This window comes from Nothobranchius furzeri, chromosome 5, assembly GCF_043380555.1.
Source record: "Nothobranchius furzeri strain GRZ-AD chromosome 5, NfurGRZ-RIMD1, whole genome shotgun sequence".
NCBI classification, from domain to species: Eukaryota; Metazoa; Chordata; class Actinopteri; order Cyprinodontiformes; family Nothobranchiidae; genus Nothobranchius; species Nothobranchius furzeri.
In genome coordinates, this window is record NC_091745.1 from 5,857,147 (window position 1) to 5,874,261 (window position 17,115).

General features: G+C 40.9%; 1 protein-coding gene across 2 annotated transcripts; it reads right to left on the bottom strand.

Annotated features, from left to right (window-relative positions):
- Window positions 1-659: 659 nt before the first annotated feature.
- On the bottom strand, window positions 660-16,982 carry snx8a (sorting nexin 8a). Of its 2 annotated transcripts, XM_015948626.3 has the most exons (14): window positions 16,964-16,982; window positions 16,799-16,865; window positions 16,066-16,193; window positions 15,635-15,764; window positions 13,891-14,081; window positions 13,672-13,792; window positions 12,289-12,425; window positions 12,055-12,135; window positions 11,810-11,970; window positions 11,551-11,680; window positions 11,401-11,469; window positions 5,528-5,677; window positions 1,758-1,907; window positions 660-1,427 (listed from the first exon to the last, which is right to left on the bottom strand). In XM_015948626.3, exons 2-14 carry the CDS (start codon window positions 16,818-16,820, stop codon window positions 1,347-1,349), a joined length of 1,551 nt encoding a protein of 516 aa, XP_015804112.3. In that variant the 5' UTR covers window positions 16,821-16,865; window positions 16,964-16,982; the 3' UTR covers window positions 660-1,346. The 2 variants fall into 2 exon arrangements, with proteins under 2 accessions (XP_015804112.3, XP_015804113.3); XM_015948627.3 differs by lacking the exon at window positions 16,964-16,982 and having other exon boundaries at window positions 16,794-16,849.
- Window positions 16,983-17,115: the final 133 nt, after the last annotated feature.

Here is a 17,115-nt window from a genome sequence, read left to right on the forward strand (position 1 = left end):
TTTTTCCTTTTTCAGCAGGACAGTAACATGAAGTATTTTTGTCCTACACAACATAAAAGTGATGATTAGGTCATTTAGAAATTATTTTTCAGTGTAAATCCTATGACTCACTGTACATTCAGATAAATGTATATCCTTGGTAATTAATGAACATTTCTTGCTATTGAAATATTCAGTGAGTGAGAATGATTGTCAGTCTCACTATCTTCCCATTCTAGAGTCACACCAAATTCAGGCCTTTTGAAAAGCTTAAATTATTAAAAATATGGTGTGAAGCCTTTAAAAATTGGGCTAAATGATCAGATCATTGTCCAGATCTAAACATGTTAAACAGAAATTAAATACTATGGAAAAGTCAGTAGATTTTCTTCTATATATATTTTTTTTTGTTAATCAAAATGAAGCGAAACTGACCCACATCATGAAACTTCCACCTCCATGCATCTCAACTGGGATTAGATATCTGAAGCTTGGGTGCAGTGTTTTCCCTTCCAATTTGAGTTTCAACCTAAATGTTTCTAATTCAGAGCAGCACTCTGGCTCGTCTGGGTGAACATGTTGAAGAGCAGCAACTCGAGTCCAATCATGCTGATCCTCCGACTTCAGCATCTGCTACTAGAAAAGTTGTCCAGGATGTGGACTTTTACATACGGCTCTACATTAAAAACCTTCCAGCTAATTACCATTCTACAATTCAAGAGGTTTACAAACTTGAGCTGATAACGAATGTCCGGGTATGTTTTTATCTGTTAGGTTTATTAACTTCAGCAGTTGTGTAAAAACGTGTACGTGTTTTAAATCAAATATTCCAGACGGATGCAAAATTTCAAGCCACTAAGAAAAACAACAGAAAAATGCAGAACATTATCAAAAATATGCAAACTGCTGCTGCATGATCTTCTAAAGCTAAACTATGTTGGTTAAATTCAGCCAAAAGAGCTGCAGAGATTAAAAGCTAATCCCATCCTGAAAGACTCAACTTTCTGTGTTCCTCTTGATGAGTCAGTTAGTGTGTTAAACTTTGATGGGTGCTTCTGCCACCGTGGTGCAACGTAGAAATATATCGTCACCCTTCTTGTAACAAAAAAAAAAACAAAACATTTTTCTCTGCTGACTTTTCTGAAAGTGGACTCTGAAATAGACGGTACATCTCCGAGTATAAACCCAGTCTTGCAGACAGTATGACTGCTGTTGGAGCCAAACATTTTAAAGCAGGATCTTCCAGGTTCAAGTGTGCAGAGTGCAATTATATGTTTTGGTCTTAAGCTCATGGAGCTTTTTTATTTTCCCACTTGTGCTCCTCTTCTGCGGCTGCATTTCGTCTTCATCACATGAGCATTTAGGTTTCAAATGGGAAGCTTCAATCCGTTTTTACCACCAAAGAGACACCCAAGCTTCAGCTGAAGTTCATTCCACACCTCTCCCATCTGAAAGAAAAAAATCATCCCACTTGTGTTAATGCTGCATAGACCTTAGGACACAATCCTATAAATAAATCCTGTAAAACAAACTCGTCTCTAAATAATTCCCATAATGTCCACAGAAAGATTGATTTAATAATGGTTCACGAATTTCAGTGAAAATTAAAAATGTTACATTTGCTTTAATAAGATGTTCCACTAAAATAATTTGTAGATGTATTCTGGTTTGTGACAAATGGAAGCTTAATTCCAAGCCATTATGCTCAGTTACAAATGATCCATAATGTGGGTTATTTCAAAAGATAATCTAAAAGTAAAGTGACCTAACAGCCGTACCTCTCTGTGGCCCTGCACCTGGGAGTTAACAAAAGCCCCCAGGATGTGGGAGGTGATTGGCAGGTAGGTGAAGAGGAGCTGAGTCTCTTGATGAAGGCAGAACAAGGAGAAGTAGTTGCGTAGCTCCATGGTCTGAATGGCACTTTCTTGCTATTAGCAGAATCACAAAAAAAAAAAATATATATATATATATATATATATATATATATATATATATATATATATATATGCCAATAAAATATATACTATGAATGTATTTCTTACTTTAATAATAGTAAATGTATCACAGAAAAGGTTTTTCTGAAGATCAGACTCAATTCAATACAAGTTTATTTATAAAGCGCCAAATCACGACGAATCTTCTCAAAGCACTTCACGAACTAAACATTCCAATACAGTTCAGTTCACTAAGCCAATCAGTAAAAAGTGTCCTATATAAGGAACCCAGCAGGATGCATCGAGTCACTGACTAGTTTCGATGTCTTTACAGCAACCCTCATACTAAACAAGCATTTAGCGACAGTGGAGAGGAAAACTCCCTTTTAACAAGAATAAACCTCCAGAGGATCCTGGCTCAGTATAAGCAGCCATCCACCATGACTCACTGGGGATCGAGAAGACAGAGCAGACACACACACACACACACACACACACACACACACACACACACACACACACACACACACACACACACACACACACACACACACACACACACACACACACACACACACACACACACACACACACACACACACACACACACACACACACACACACACACACTAGGGGCTGCACAGACAAGTAATGAAAATCGAATCGACTTTGACTAGTCGATGACGTCATACACCTGAAGCGGGTTGGTTCGCTTGAGTTTTTGACAATTAAAATTGCGTCCACATTTTCTAAGTTAATCACATCTCTTAACAACGGTAGTTTCTGCATCTTTACTGTTCCCCCCCCCGCACAGCGGCCGCAGACTCACTGATGCGCCTGCAGCCTCTCAGAGTTCCTGCTGCTCTAAACATTAAAATAATTATTTCATTTTCTGTTCCTCACTTCTGATTACCTTCAGTGGTGTCTGGTTGTTGCAACCACCAGGTACAAAAACTAACTTGTTTTTATTTGACTATTTTTCTGTCCTGTCTGTTTATTATCTTCCTGCATCTCCTCTCAATCCTAAAGAAAAACTGCTACCTGGCTTCATATATATTCACCTTATTCTAAAAGATCTACAAGTCTTTGATGACTTGAATATTCTTTTTATTCTGAGCTACTACAGCAATCAATTCCCCTCTGGGATTAATAAAGTATTTTTGAATTGAATTGAATTTCTTCGGTGTTAAATATCAGATAACACTTTAAAATAAAGGTACATCTGTGCATTATTAAGCACTAATAAACTATTAAAGTATTAACTACCTAACTTCTTGCTTAACATTATGCAATGCATTAGTACAGAGACCCCCACCACTTGGCTCTTCATCCTAAACTTAAAGACACTTAATATCTCAAAATAACGGTAACATTAATAAAGGGGGACTCTGTTTTTTTAATGCTTAATAATGCACTAAGTAATGTTAATGAAAGGACTCTTATTGTAGAGAGTTACCAAAAATTATTATTCAACGAAATGTTTTGCTCGTGATTGCCCTCTTAGGCCAAACATGTAACTGCAGCTTCAATAGTAAGCTCGTGCATGAGGCACACATGCTGGGCGTGCACACTCCTGAACAAAAACAACAGCTGAGTCAGTCCCATACCGGTGCAATTTACAGGTTTAGACTGTTCTACCCAATTCTAATAAATTAGACAAACAGTGGACTCTGATGTAGGCACGCTATACCAGTGCTTCCCAACCCTGGTCCTCGGGGCACACTGACCTACATGTTTTCCATGTGTTTGCTTCAGCACACCTGATTTCCATCGTCTCCTCATGAGAACATCAAGTGCTGTAGATGCCTGTTAATCATTCATTCATTTAGGTCAGGCGTGTGGCAGCAGTGAAACACTGGTGTTTAAAGGGGCAACATGGAAAACGTGCAGTAAAGTGCGCCATGAGGACCAGGGTTGGGAAACACTGCGCTAGACAGGCAGCCCCAAAAATTGTTCCATCATAAACGGAAAGCCCCCGGCTTGCTTTGAAAGCATCAACCTTTTCCCCCTATCACTATTTTATTAGTTAAAATGATTAATTAGTATGATTAAAAATGCCCAAATTGCTTTGATGTGTAAAATAAATTCTAAAAGAATAAACAAAGTGATATTAGGGCAGATTTGGTGTGGTGATCCAGTTTTCTTATGGGACATAGCTCAGACCTCCTGCTCTCCTCATTCTCACAGACTCTGTCACGTTTGTGCATTACCAGCATTTTCTTGAATAGCTGCTTTTCCACCTTCTCCACTTCTCCATTGTGTTTTCTCTCTAGATCTAGATTGTGATAATAGCGTGCACCGAGCAACTGGGAGCGGGTGTCTCCTGATTTAACCATCCCCCGTGTCATTGAAGGAAATTCAGATGAGCCACAGGGCTGCATGTGTTAACGGGACAGTAGCTCAAACTCCCACTGACTTTATTTGCTAAATGCAGGAAAAGCCAAAGGGCCCTACGGCTGCAGAACCAAAGAGTGCAGGTTCACTCCTGCGTTGTCTCCAGTAGAAACGTGACTCTGCAGCGGCATGAATCTGCTGCAGCAGCAGGCATAAATCGGCGGTCTCCAGCTCTGCCGCAGTACCGTCGGCCCTGCAGACATTTGTCGATGTCTATGGTCAAAGGTTTATGTCCTCGTGCACATGCAGAAATTGTCATTCTCTTTCCTTGCTCGCAGAATAACGGTTCGGAGTGCAAATGGTTTCTACGTTGCTAATCTGTAGTGAATATCTACAAGAATAAGTACAGAAAGTAGCAAACGGCCCTGAGAAATTTTGCTAGGTTTGTCGCTAGGTGCTAGCAACAGCAACAAAGTCACCGAGTTGGCAACACTGCCTCTCGCTCTGCCGCTAAGCTACAGATAGCAAACGCCATGGGCTATGCCTGAGCGTGAGCGCACATGACGTCATCACGCATTACGCTGCCTCTGGAAGGCACCGGGGAAGCAGGCTTGTTCTTTTTCTGTGATTTTACAGGAATACAGAGGCAATCAGTAAGCATGCCAGGTGTCATTCTACAGGACCAGGGCATGCAGGAGAATTTATGAGGAAGAAATTTAAAATGTCTCTGCATGTACTGGTTATTAAACTTCCTTAAAGTCCCTTTAAGGGGAATCACACAACCAACGAGACCAAACAGCCAACACAAATAAACCACAGAGACAAAGAGGAACTGCAGCCACAAGATAAAAGCCACCAGGACGAGAGCACACAGCAAATTAATTACTTTCTATACCCAGTTTTGTACCACGGACTGAAACGCCGCTCTGGTTCCGTCAAACTGTTTTTGAAACCATCACAAACTGAATATTTCAAAGGGATTCAAGGGAAGGTGTTCTGCATTCAATGAGTTTTAGTGCATAATAATAAAAACAGGTCTGTGGTACCCAAATCCACATCAATAGCATTTTCTGCAGACATTGCTGCTTTTTTACCTATCTCATTTATATTTCAGGTTTTTCCTTCTTTACTAACAACAAGAAACACATATGTTAGGTGATTTTTAGCAGTGATGATCCCAACTGTGTGTTTAAGTTGCAGGTGCACTCAGCCAGAGTGAGAATGTTATTTATACAGAGACAACAGAGTTGCACCAGAAGAAGGGAGACAAAGTAAATCACCTGAACGATTCGTGACTCCAGCTGCTCCACAGACACCTGCTCTTTGGACTGCACCGTGGCACTCATCATCTGCCTCTTCAGTATGCTGTATTTGTGCAGAGCCTTCTGGTGCTCGTGGAGAACGCCCCTTTCATGACGCTCACAGAGATCCTGGAGAAAAAGCACGGTGCTTCTGGTGATGTGACTGAAAATGTGAGGATAACTGATTCCACGGCAATATGGCTGTGGCATGAGTTTGTTCTTTTGCTGATCTAGATTTGCTGCCAGCTTCAGCCATTGGCAAAGACAGCTCCACGTTTGACTCGAATACTTTTGTACACAGGAGTTCATAATCAACAGTGACTGCAAGGATCATCATCCCTCCACCATCACGCTCACAGGTGGTAGGAGGTGCTGTTTGCCGTTCCTGAAACGTGTTCCTGTGGATTGTAGCTACATATCCCACTTTTAGTCTCATCTGTTCCAAAAAACAAATTAAGTTTGCACGTATGCAACTTTGCAAACTTCATTTGTGCTGCCAGAGTGTGTCAAGTGGCCAAGCATGAAAATGAGCCATATTTCTTTGATAATGTTAACATTTAACATGTAATCTGAAGCCTGTGGAGTCTGAGCTGTAGCTCTTGGGGGGTTTGTAATCTCTCTAAGCATTGCACAGCCGCACCTCTGGGTGAACTCCATTTCTGGAAGGATGGAAAATGTATTAAATGTTTTCCACCTAAATCGTTCTCTATATGGAACTTTATTCTCACCCTTCCTAAACTGACGGGCAGCAACACTTTCTCTAACGTCAATGCTCTAGGGTCAGTTTCCTCCCTGACATGACATGTTAACACACACCTGTATGCTCCAGACCAGAAAAGCAGTGAAATAACTTTTTGAGGCTGTAAATAAGTCTTTATTCTGACTTTGTATGTGTGTGTGCGTGTGTGTGAGATATATATATATATATATATATATATATATATATATATATATATATATATATATATATATATATATATATATACATACACACACACGCACACACACACACACATACAGGTCCTGAAAACCCAAAATTCCTATCTCAAAAAATTAGCATATCATGAAAAGGTTCTCTAAACCAGTGGTTCCTAACCTGGGGGTCCCGACCCCCACAAGGGGGCGCCAAAACCTCTCAGTGGGTCGCCAGGACCTCTCCACTTTGAGGGGTTAAAACTTCATTTATTTTATTTTTTCATTTAATGTTTACTAAATAAATTGGAGCTTAAATAAAAATTCTAAGCATTTAATTAATGTTTGTGTAGCATACTAAATCTTTACAGTTTTGTAATATTTACAGGGCCTGTGATCGTGACGTCATCACCAATGCAGCCGCCCTTGTTACGTGTTACTACTGTAAACAGCGCGCTCGTTTTTGCGGCTTAAATTAATCTATTATTCATTTGATCAGTTGTATTACACAACTATAGTAAGTCGGTGCTGTGTTGTGGGCTGACACGTGATCGCCATGAGAATAAAGGTGGAAAACAAGCTAACTTTTCACCGTTTTCCTGCTTGGAGGCAAAACCACGGAGACCAAGTAGCTAGCATAACAAAGTCTCATCGGCTCACTTGGATCGCAGCTGTAAGACCACCAAACATCACCTTCTGGATGATTTTCACTCTGGTAAGTTACAGATGGTGTATGTTTTTATACATCATTTCTTTCCTTTTAACCACGACATGCACACACACACGCACGCACGCACACACACACACACACACACACACACACACTCACACAGGCTACACGCACGTACCGGTGAACTAATGCGGTGCGCTGACACACAACACAACTTCTCCTGCTGAGATGACGATTTTGATTGTTTTACTATGAAAACCAGCAAATAAAAGTTTTACCTCTCATCCGGACGTTTACATCTGCTCACACCACAAACAAGAAAGCTGAAAATGTCCGTTATGCAGAACTGCAGCGGCAACAATATGTCATCAGTGCTCCGGTCTTGGGTCTTTCATGTGGATCAAAGCCATTTATAACGCTGATTTTGTCCTCATACTGGACCCTGACGTCTTTATATAATGCATCCCTGTATAATCCGCATCCTTTTTGGGATTTTATAATGTTGTTTAACACTTTCTTTCACCCAAATCCGCTTCTTTTCTGCGACAGTACCGTTTGTTTCACGGTTTATTTACACTCGTCGAGCTTCCAACTTGTCTGCACACATCCCAGAATGCTATGCGTAATCACGTGTGATCACAAGCCCTATTGAGTTAATAAAAAACTGAAATCACTTTATTGACAATGATGCTACTAGCGTAACGGAACGATTGCACAACGGAGCTAGCTTGGAAGCTATCCAAAGAGGTTGGGAAAATGGCCAAGCGTGAAAGAGAAGAGAATATGGATTGTCTCAGAAAGAAAAAAAAGGACTTATCAGGACAGCTATCTGGAGTTTGGTTTTATTGAGTCAATGGACAAAGTCAAAATTGAGTGTGTAATTTGTGGTGAGAAACTAGCTAATGAAAGTATGAAACCCTGCAAACTGAAGCGACATCAGACAACCAGACACCCAGATACGGTGGGTAAACCCAGGGATTTTTTTCTTCGCAAAAAAGAAACTGTGATGACAAACAGACCCCAGAACATCAAGGAAAGTTTTGCCAGAGCTGGAAGTGACCAAAAGCAAGCAACTATTGCATCGTTTGAGTGCTCTCTCCTTGTTGCACAAGCTAAAAAGCCTCATAATATAGCAGAGACACTTATTAAACCGGCATGCATTAAAATGGCAGAAGTAATGTGTGGATCTCAGGTTGCCAGAAAATTCAAGACAGTGCCGCTGTCTAACAACTCGGTAAAAGACAGAATTGACAGAATGGCTGGAAATGTTGAGAACACTCTAATAAAAAGTCTCAAAGCTGGTCCGTTTTCTATCCAGCTTGATGAAACCACCACTGTAGGAGAGGAGGCGGTACTGATCGTATATGTGCAGTACATCGAAAAAAATGAACTGAAACAAGACTTTCTACTGTGTCAATCTAACAACCACCACCAGAGGAGAAGATATTTTTTGTGTTGTCGACACATGTTTCACAAGACACCGTCTTTCCTATAATAATTTAGTGGCATGCTGCACAGATGGAGCTGCTTCTATGATGGGAAAGAATAAAGGCTTCAACAGCCGCTTGAGAGAGAAAGCACCCCACTGCCTGGTGTTTCACTGCATGATACACAGACAAGCCCTGGCCAGCAAACATCTCTGTGAGAAACTAAATGAAACGTTAAAGACTGTTGTGAAAATTGTTAACTTTATTAAAGCTCGTCCAGTAAATAAACAAATCTTTGCACAGATGTGTGAGGACCAGACGCACCAGACGCTCCTCCTCCATACTGAGGTGCGCTGGTTGTCACGGGGCAAAGTGCTGGAGCGTTTCATGGAACTTCAAAAGCCGATAAGAGATTTTTTGACCCTTCACAACCAGAAACTAGTGGAAGAAATGACAGATGAATTTTTAATTAATGCATCATACCTGGTAGACATATTCAGTCTCTATAATGAAACAAACAAACACATGCAGGGTGCACAGACCACTATAATGGTGTGCAAAGAAGCAGTGGATGCATTTGTGCGTAAAGTGGAGTACAGAAAGAACAAACTGATGAAGAGGGATCTACAGCCCTTTCCCTCTTTAAGTAAACAAGCGGGGGGGGAATGATCTGATGCTTTGATCCACCAGTTCACCCAGCACATGGAGAAGCTGCAAGAAGAGATGAAATCCCGATTTTCAGACATAAATGAACATGTCACAAAAGACACATGGGTGATGGACCCGTTTCTTGCAAAAGAAGAGGATGTGGAATACCTTCAGGCTGAGGATGAGCTCATGGATATCAAGTCCAATTCTCTCTTGAAGAAATTCTATGAGGAATATGGATACATGCAGTTTTGGCTTGTGAAAGGACATGGAGTTGCTCCAAGACTCGTGCTTCACGCAACGACCAGATTCATCCTGCCATTCGCAACTCTCAGAGACAGCTTTCAGTGCTCTTCTCACCATCAAGTCAAAAGCACGCAACAGGCTTGATGTGCACAGTGACTTTCGTTTGGCTGTCACCAACATCATGCCTGATATCCCATCACTGGCCCAGGAGTTACAAGCCCAAAGCTCACATTAAATGCCAAACTCTGTAGCTGTCAAATGGAACCATCTCAGGTGTTGAATGTTCATTAAAATGTGTTTGAACAATTTTATCATTTCTTAATACTGTTTGTACTGGAAGAGAGAATGGGAGGGGGTCATCAAAAATTTTACTGGTAAAAAAAAAAAGGGGTCCCTTGGGAAAAAGGTTGGGAACCACTGCTCTAAACGAGCTATTAACCTAATCATCTGAATCAACTAATTAACTCTAAACACCTGCAAAAGAATCTTGAGGCTTTTCAAACCTCACAGCCTGGTTCATTACTCAAAACCACAATCATGGGTAAGACTGCCGACGTGACTGCTGTCCAGAAGGCCATCATTGACACCCTCAAGCAAGAGGGTAAGACGCAGAATGAAATATCTGAACGAATAGGCTGTTCCCAGAGTGCTGTAGCAAGGCACCTCAGTGGGAAGTTTGTGGGAAGGAAAAAGTGTGGCAGAAAACGTTGCACAACGAGAAGAGGTGACCGGACCCTGAGGAAGATTGTGGAGAAGGACCGATTTCAGACCTTGGGGGACCTGCGGAAGCAGTGGACTGAGTCTGGAGTGGAAACATCCAGAGTCACCGTGTACAGGCGTGTGCAGGAAATGGGCTACAGGTGCCGCATTCCCCAGGTCAAGCCACTTTTGAACCAGAAACAGCGGCAGAAGCGCCTGACCTGGGCTACAGAGAAGCAGCTGTTGCTCAGTGGTCCAAAGTACTTTTTTCAGATTAAAGCAAATTTTGCATGTCATTCGGAAATCAAGGTGCCAGAGTCTGGAGGAAGACTGGGTAGAGGGATATGCCAAAATGCCTGAAGTCCAGTGTCAAGTACCCACAGTCAGTGATGGTCTGGGGCGCCATGTCAGCTGCTGGTGTTGGTCCACTGTGTTTTATCAAGGGCAGGGTCAATGCAGCTAGCTATCAGGAGATTTTGGAGCACTTCATGCTTCCATCTGCTGAAAAGCTTTATGGAGATGAAGATTTCACTTTTCAGCACAACCTGGCACCTGCTCACAGTGCCAAAACCACTGCTAAATGGTTTACTGACCATGGTATTACTGTGCTCAATTGGCCTGCCAACTCTCCTGACCTGAACCCCGTAGAGAATCTGTGGGATATTGTGAAGAGAAAAATGAGAGATGCAAGACCCAACAGTCTGGATGAGCTTAAGGCCGCTATCGAAGCATCCTGGGCCTCCAAAACACCTCAGCAGTGCCACAGGCCGATTGCCTCCATGCCACGCCGCATTGAAGCAGTCATTTCTGCTAAAGGATTCCCGACCAAGTATTGAGAGCATAACTGAACGTAATTATTTGAAGGTTAACTTTTTTTGTATTAAAAACACTTTTCTTTTATTGGTCGGATGAAATTTGCCAATTTTTTGAGAGGAATTTTGGGTTTTCATGAGCTGTACGCCAACATCATCAATATTAGAAACAGTGAAAGGCTTGAACTACTTCAGCTGTGTGTAATAAATCCAATATATATGAAAGTCTAATGTTTATCAGTACATTACAGAAAATAATGAACTTTATCACAATATGCTAACTGTGTGGTTAACCATCCCCCGTGTCATTGAAGGAAATTCAGATGAGCCACAATCTCAGTTGTTTATGAGATGTAAAGACACCCCAGTCACACCAGCTTGTGTCAGCTGAAGGTGGACTTAAAGAAAACACAGAAAATAAACACAAGAGAAACTCACGCTGTAAGACTGCAGCAAATCTAGGAAGAGGTTGAGTTTCTCCACAACATCATCTTCCTCCCGTCTGCCCTGAAGACATGAACAAAACAACATTCATCACCCAGCGCTGGTTCTTGAGCAAAAGCAGCAGGGAAATACTGAGCGCTCTACCTGCTGAGAGGCTTTGTCAGACAAAACGGCAAACTCCACGGACAGGCTCTTCAGAGACTGACGCAGAGTCCCCCAGGTGCTCAGTGATGACGCCAAAGAGGGAAGAGGTGAAGCATCTGAACCCAGAGTACTGTCAAGAACATTAATATAAAAAGAGAGAGTCTATGGTTAGGTATTAGCTACAAAGTATTTGAATCTTATTATGAAAACCCCTAGGTATTACCAGAGGACTAACTTCATACCCTTAATAATAAAATACCTGAGCTCCCGACCAAACATGAGGAGATCAGTAGCATTCTCCTTAGAGCGCTCAGCCATTTTCTCAGCTCTGTCCCGCAGCTTTTGGAAGCTGCTGTGGATGTTTCTAATCATCTCTCTGCTTGTTGCAAACTGAGCCTGCATGTCTGCTGGGAGATATTCCTGCAAAACAAGTCCAGTACACCTCTTGGTTTAGGTGCTCATAATAAAGTGGCTCCCCCTGGAGTCGTGATTTAAATGACAAACCTTGGCTAGGGTTGCAGTCCGGTTGGTCATGAACTCGTCGCCCAGTTTCTTGCAAGTGTCACGCAGCTTAGTCTGAACATCCTGTGAGGGAAGCAGGATGGAATAGAGAATGAGTGGAAAAAGACAAAGGGTAGCTGGAACAGGACGTGTTTCCCCGTCACGAATCGTGAAGATAACGGTTATGGTGCAACAGCCACCACAGAAAACTGGAAGCTCATTAAAAACACAACATACAGAGCCGCTGAAGGTGAGGAAGGTCTTCACCAGCTCGTCCTCAGAGAAGAGGGGATGTCGAGCCACCAAGTTAATAAATCTGCCGAGAGCTCGTCGCCTCCCCTCAATGAACTCACGCTCAGAGATGGAAGTCAGGACTGTGGACAAATACAGGAGAAGAGAAAGATTTTAGAAGAGATGTGGAATTAGAAAACCGAGCTAATTAATAGCAGTGATGGAATCTAAAAGTACAAGTACTTTGTTACTGTACTTAAGTATATTTTTTCTATAATGTTCTTGATGCCTACTTTTTTTACTTTTGCGCCACTAAGTAAACAGAGATGAAGTTCCTGCAGTGACCAGAAGGATACAGGAGTTTCAGTACAAATTATTCTAACTGCAGTGATTTTCGACGTGACTTCAAACCATACTTTGCAACTTTTCATATTTTTAAATCATTTTCTTGAGCCAGTGTGTGATAAAATGACTTTTTAGGGTTATTTGAAAAGCCATCCAGCCCAAATCGCCTCCTGTGGCCAGAATATTCATCTGGTGCTGCAGTCTGCTTCCAGCAACATTTCCTGCATGTTTTAGATCATGAAAACAGCTGATTAGTTTAATTTAGTGATGAACCACTCCCTGTAGACACTTAGGAAGGCTGGAAGACATTTCAGCTGTTAGATTAAGGTGTTACAAGGACGACCGCACAGCAAGGAGGTAAGTTTTGCTTTTGGTTCTACAAACGGACACTAGGGGGTGCTACAAGCAAGCCAAAACTGCCTAGTTCCTCTTGCAAAAATTGAACCACCTTTACTTGAGATTGAAATAAGTGAAACTTATATGTAACTTGTAAATATACCTTAAAATATAACATGAATTTAAAATTATTTGAGTTTTGTATCAATTTCAAATCGTGTAAAGTTTAAAGGAAAGCTGCATATTTTTTACAACAAAATCAGAAACATCCTGATGGGATCAGAGAAGAAGAAAGTACCTGTGAAAGTAATCAGATGAAAATTATTTTTAAATGTAGGGTTAAGAAGCTTTTTTAGTGTGCGGTGAGGATTCATCGGTGTGAACCAACTCACATAATTATCACCTAAAGCTACAATTAGATTTTTTGAAGTGAAACAGGCTCATTTTATGCACCACTGGTTTCTGTGTCTGTCAGGCAACAGCTTTAATGAACTGCAATAACTCATATAAAAAAAACAGATTCTGACTTAGTGATGCTAATTTTTTATCTTTAAAAAATTGCTTGGCAGCTGAAGCAACCGCTAATTAAAATGTCTCACAGCCTTTCAATCAATCCCTAAACGGATCTCAAGGAAAATACGGGTTGCAAAGAGACGATGCAGGAAGTAAAGAAGAGAAAACAAATAAAACAATCACAGAAACGCTCACCTGCTTTCAACATCCTCTTAGGTGGCAATGCAGGAACCACTCTGTAGGCAAATCTCTGCAGCAGAACTTCATGGAGGATGTCAAAATCACTGTAACGTCTGTAAACTGATATTTTGTAGCGCTGGTTTGGGAGGGAAGCAAAACAGAAAAATAATTAACCAATAACAGTGATGGAGAGAATTTAAATGTCTTCAAATGGATGTGTTCTTGGATTCTTGCCTGGCTGGTGAGCTGGTACTCAACATGTTTGAGGAAAAGGCCCTTCTTCTCAGGGATGAGCTCCACCTGGACGGTGTCTCTGTCCAGAAGTTTGTCCAGCGTCTCTGAAATGGTCAGCACGTCGTCCTGAGCGGGCTGCATCCTCAGAGCGTTCAGCTCCCTCGGCTCCCCGAGCTGAGGTTTTGGCAACTCTATCAAGCACACAGGCACAGCTAACATTTGCTTTGCGTGATTGAATCAATACAGCGGGAGTGAGATGAATTTCAATACTGTGAGGAATGCTTATTTTAAAAACCACTTTTATGTTTCCCTCCGTTTGTCTTTAAATAGGACTGTCTCGTGCACGGGACACATGCAACCTATTATTCTGTCCAGGACATTCCAAGACGCCCTTGTACTGAATCTGATTTACTGTGGCAAAAGCAAAAAACTAGTTTGAGGGGTAGACAAGGAAGCAGCACGCTGCCATGCTGGCCACACTTGAAAAAACAAAAGGGTTTAGGCACAGAAAAAGGTCGTGGATTGGTCTAACTCAAGCCTTCATGTTGGTTACCTCAAAAGAAACCATAAAACGTTCCCTATCATCTTCCCAATGTGGGAGAAAAGGGAAAAAACACACAACTGTTAAATATAGTTATGGCTTTGCTACACAAATAAAATAAAATTATGTTTTCTCACTTAAAAAAACTGGCATGTCTAAAAAAAACTTTTTTGAGGTGGCCCAGTAGGAGCACAAATTTGGACCAGGGTGACACATGTAAGCAGCTCCTAACTTAGATTTTTTTTTTATATTAACCCTCTGGAGGCAGGCGTTGCAGATTAGCAACGTTAAAACCTACCCACCTGGTTACTCCACATACGTATTTCATGAGCATTTTTTTTACCCAGAAGTACCCCCTGAAGGACTTAGTTGTTCGTCTTTTTATCAAAACTTATTATGAGCCTGAGAGGGTTAAACGCATTAATCATAATCTTATTAGCTACTATAAACCAAAATCAAGTCAAAGCACAATACCAATGAGGCACTTTCATCAATAGTGGCATTTTTCCATGAATAAATGCATACATTTGCAATAAAATTGGAACATATTCTGACATTGTAAATTCAGCTTTCTTTTATAAAAGAGAGGAAGGGTGAACTTTGGATAATTTGGATATAATTTCCAGGCATTTGAGTGCATTTTTACTTTTTGTTAATTTTTAATTATTTAAATATGTTAGTTTTGTCTGAACCCAGTATCTCACCATCTGAATTTTAGAAATGTTTTGGGAGCATGAACCAAGCTCTGTTTAATAATAAACAATAAAAATAATAATAATAAACTTCCAAATGTCATTTTACATTTGATATTTTATTGTTCATATGTTCTAGAAATTTTCCTGTCTCAGGTTTAGGAGTGGCCAGCTTTTTAACCTAGGGAAGTGTGTGTGTGTGTGTGTGGGGGGGGGGGGTGCCCCCTCACTCCCCCTCTGTATATGCCCCTGGAAAAAAAGCAAGTAAATCAATACTATGAAAGAAAATGATCACGTTGCTTATTAAATGCTGTAAATGCTTGTGTTGCTAACATCTGCGCATTGGTTCAGACAGTGAACTGATGCAGATAAATGTCATGTGAGCCAGTAAAAAGGTGGCAGTTTCCCAGCAGATGAGGGATTGCTGAAGTCGCCTTTGGACATGGTGAAGAATCTCCGAGCTACTCATTAAGCAAAGAAAGAAAACGTTTACTGCAGCGCTGTCACCTACCCTGTATGCAGTTCTCCAAGAGTTTGAGGGTTGGTTGTTTCCCTTGTTGAGCAAAAGCAATTAAAGCAAGTGCTTTATAGAAGGATAGCTTACTCAGGAATCCGTCTGTGGAGTCAACATGCTCAGCAATCTGAGAAAAACAAAGACAATATGACCTGCAGGTCGACAAAACTTCAACCGGGGTTTGCATTCCTGTGTGCAGAAAGCACTGGACACAAAGGGAGTGATACGTCGAGTGCTCAGGAATGGGACATTTCTATTATACTGTCACTCAAATCTGGAATAATACAGACTCGACACCTTCAATTTATTTCATAAATGCAATTATCTGCATTTCTGATTAAACTTTTAGAATACCTTGATTTTTGCTGATTAACTAAAACTCTTAAACTAAAGCTACTTGTTGCAGCATCTCCAAGATTTGACCTCACCTGGTTAGAAGTCAGCTTGGAGATATCAGACATTTGAAGGAGCCTCTGAAAAACTTCAACCTGCACTTTTTCCTCTGTCCTGCATCGAATGGCCTCGTACACGTCCCTGTAATATGCAGGAACTGATCCTAAATGAACAACACACAGCATCACAAATGCCTCGGTTAGAAGAATTTGATCAGGATGGCACATGAGCATACTTCACATGGGTTTATTATGGTAATCGAATCATTCTGAAAATGATTTTCAAGTTAGGACACATCATGTGACTAAATGTTACATTTAATTTTACACTAAATCTGAATCTTTACGCAGTATCCAAACACAAGACACAAGAAAAAACAAGTTGAAAGACTTAATAGCGTTATAAAGAAAATACACGAAATCTAAAGTTTTATCAGAATAATTTGGCACACCTGACAAGTTTAAGAGGAAAATATCTACAAGGTCTAAAAAGCAGCCCAGGTGGTAAGAAGCAAAGTTTATTTAGTGATAAGCTGATAAAGCACCTTGCGGTTGTTGTTTTTTTTTTTTTTACAGCAGATGAATACATTTAAGCATAAACAAAAATACAAAATCTGAGTTCACTCAGGCAAGATGAATAACCGACACGTTGACTCAGTTCCCCTCACGTTACTTCCACGTCACAATGAAAATCGACAACAACAAAAAAATCAAATTAAAAAACGAAACGAGTTGGCTTGATTATTTTTAAAAACTTTACGCACTTTACCTTCGTTGAGCTCTCCTGCCATGGCTCACACAGTCATGTGAGCACAGGAGCACCTCCATGTGATTTCCTGCAAGGAAAAAAAATAAGTTATTGGCTTCTTAAAGGTGTAGTGATCTCTGGTTGAAGTCCAGATCCAACGAACTGGAAAAGGTTCCACCTACTTACAGTTGAATCTTGACTGTCACGCTCAAATCAGTCGATCTAGAGGTTTTTGATGGCGAGAATAAGATGTGATGCTTGTGTTTGATGCTTAAAAGTCTCAAAATAAGCAGAAACCTGAAGTTTAAGTTTCACCTCCTGTTAATGCGTGTACTTTC

Coding starts and splice junctions, on each gene's coding strand:
- snx8a (XM_015948626.3), bottom strand. CDS start 16,820: ATGGCAGGAGAGCTCAACGAAG. Junction 13,793..13,890: donor AGTACCAGCTCACCAGCCAG/GCAAGAATCCAA, acceptor CTCCCAAACCAG/CGCTACAAAATATCAGTTTA. Junction 11,470..11,550: donor CTGACAAAGCCTCTCAGCAG/GTAGAGCGCTCA, acceptor TCATGTCTTCAG/GGCAGACGGGAGGAAGATGA.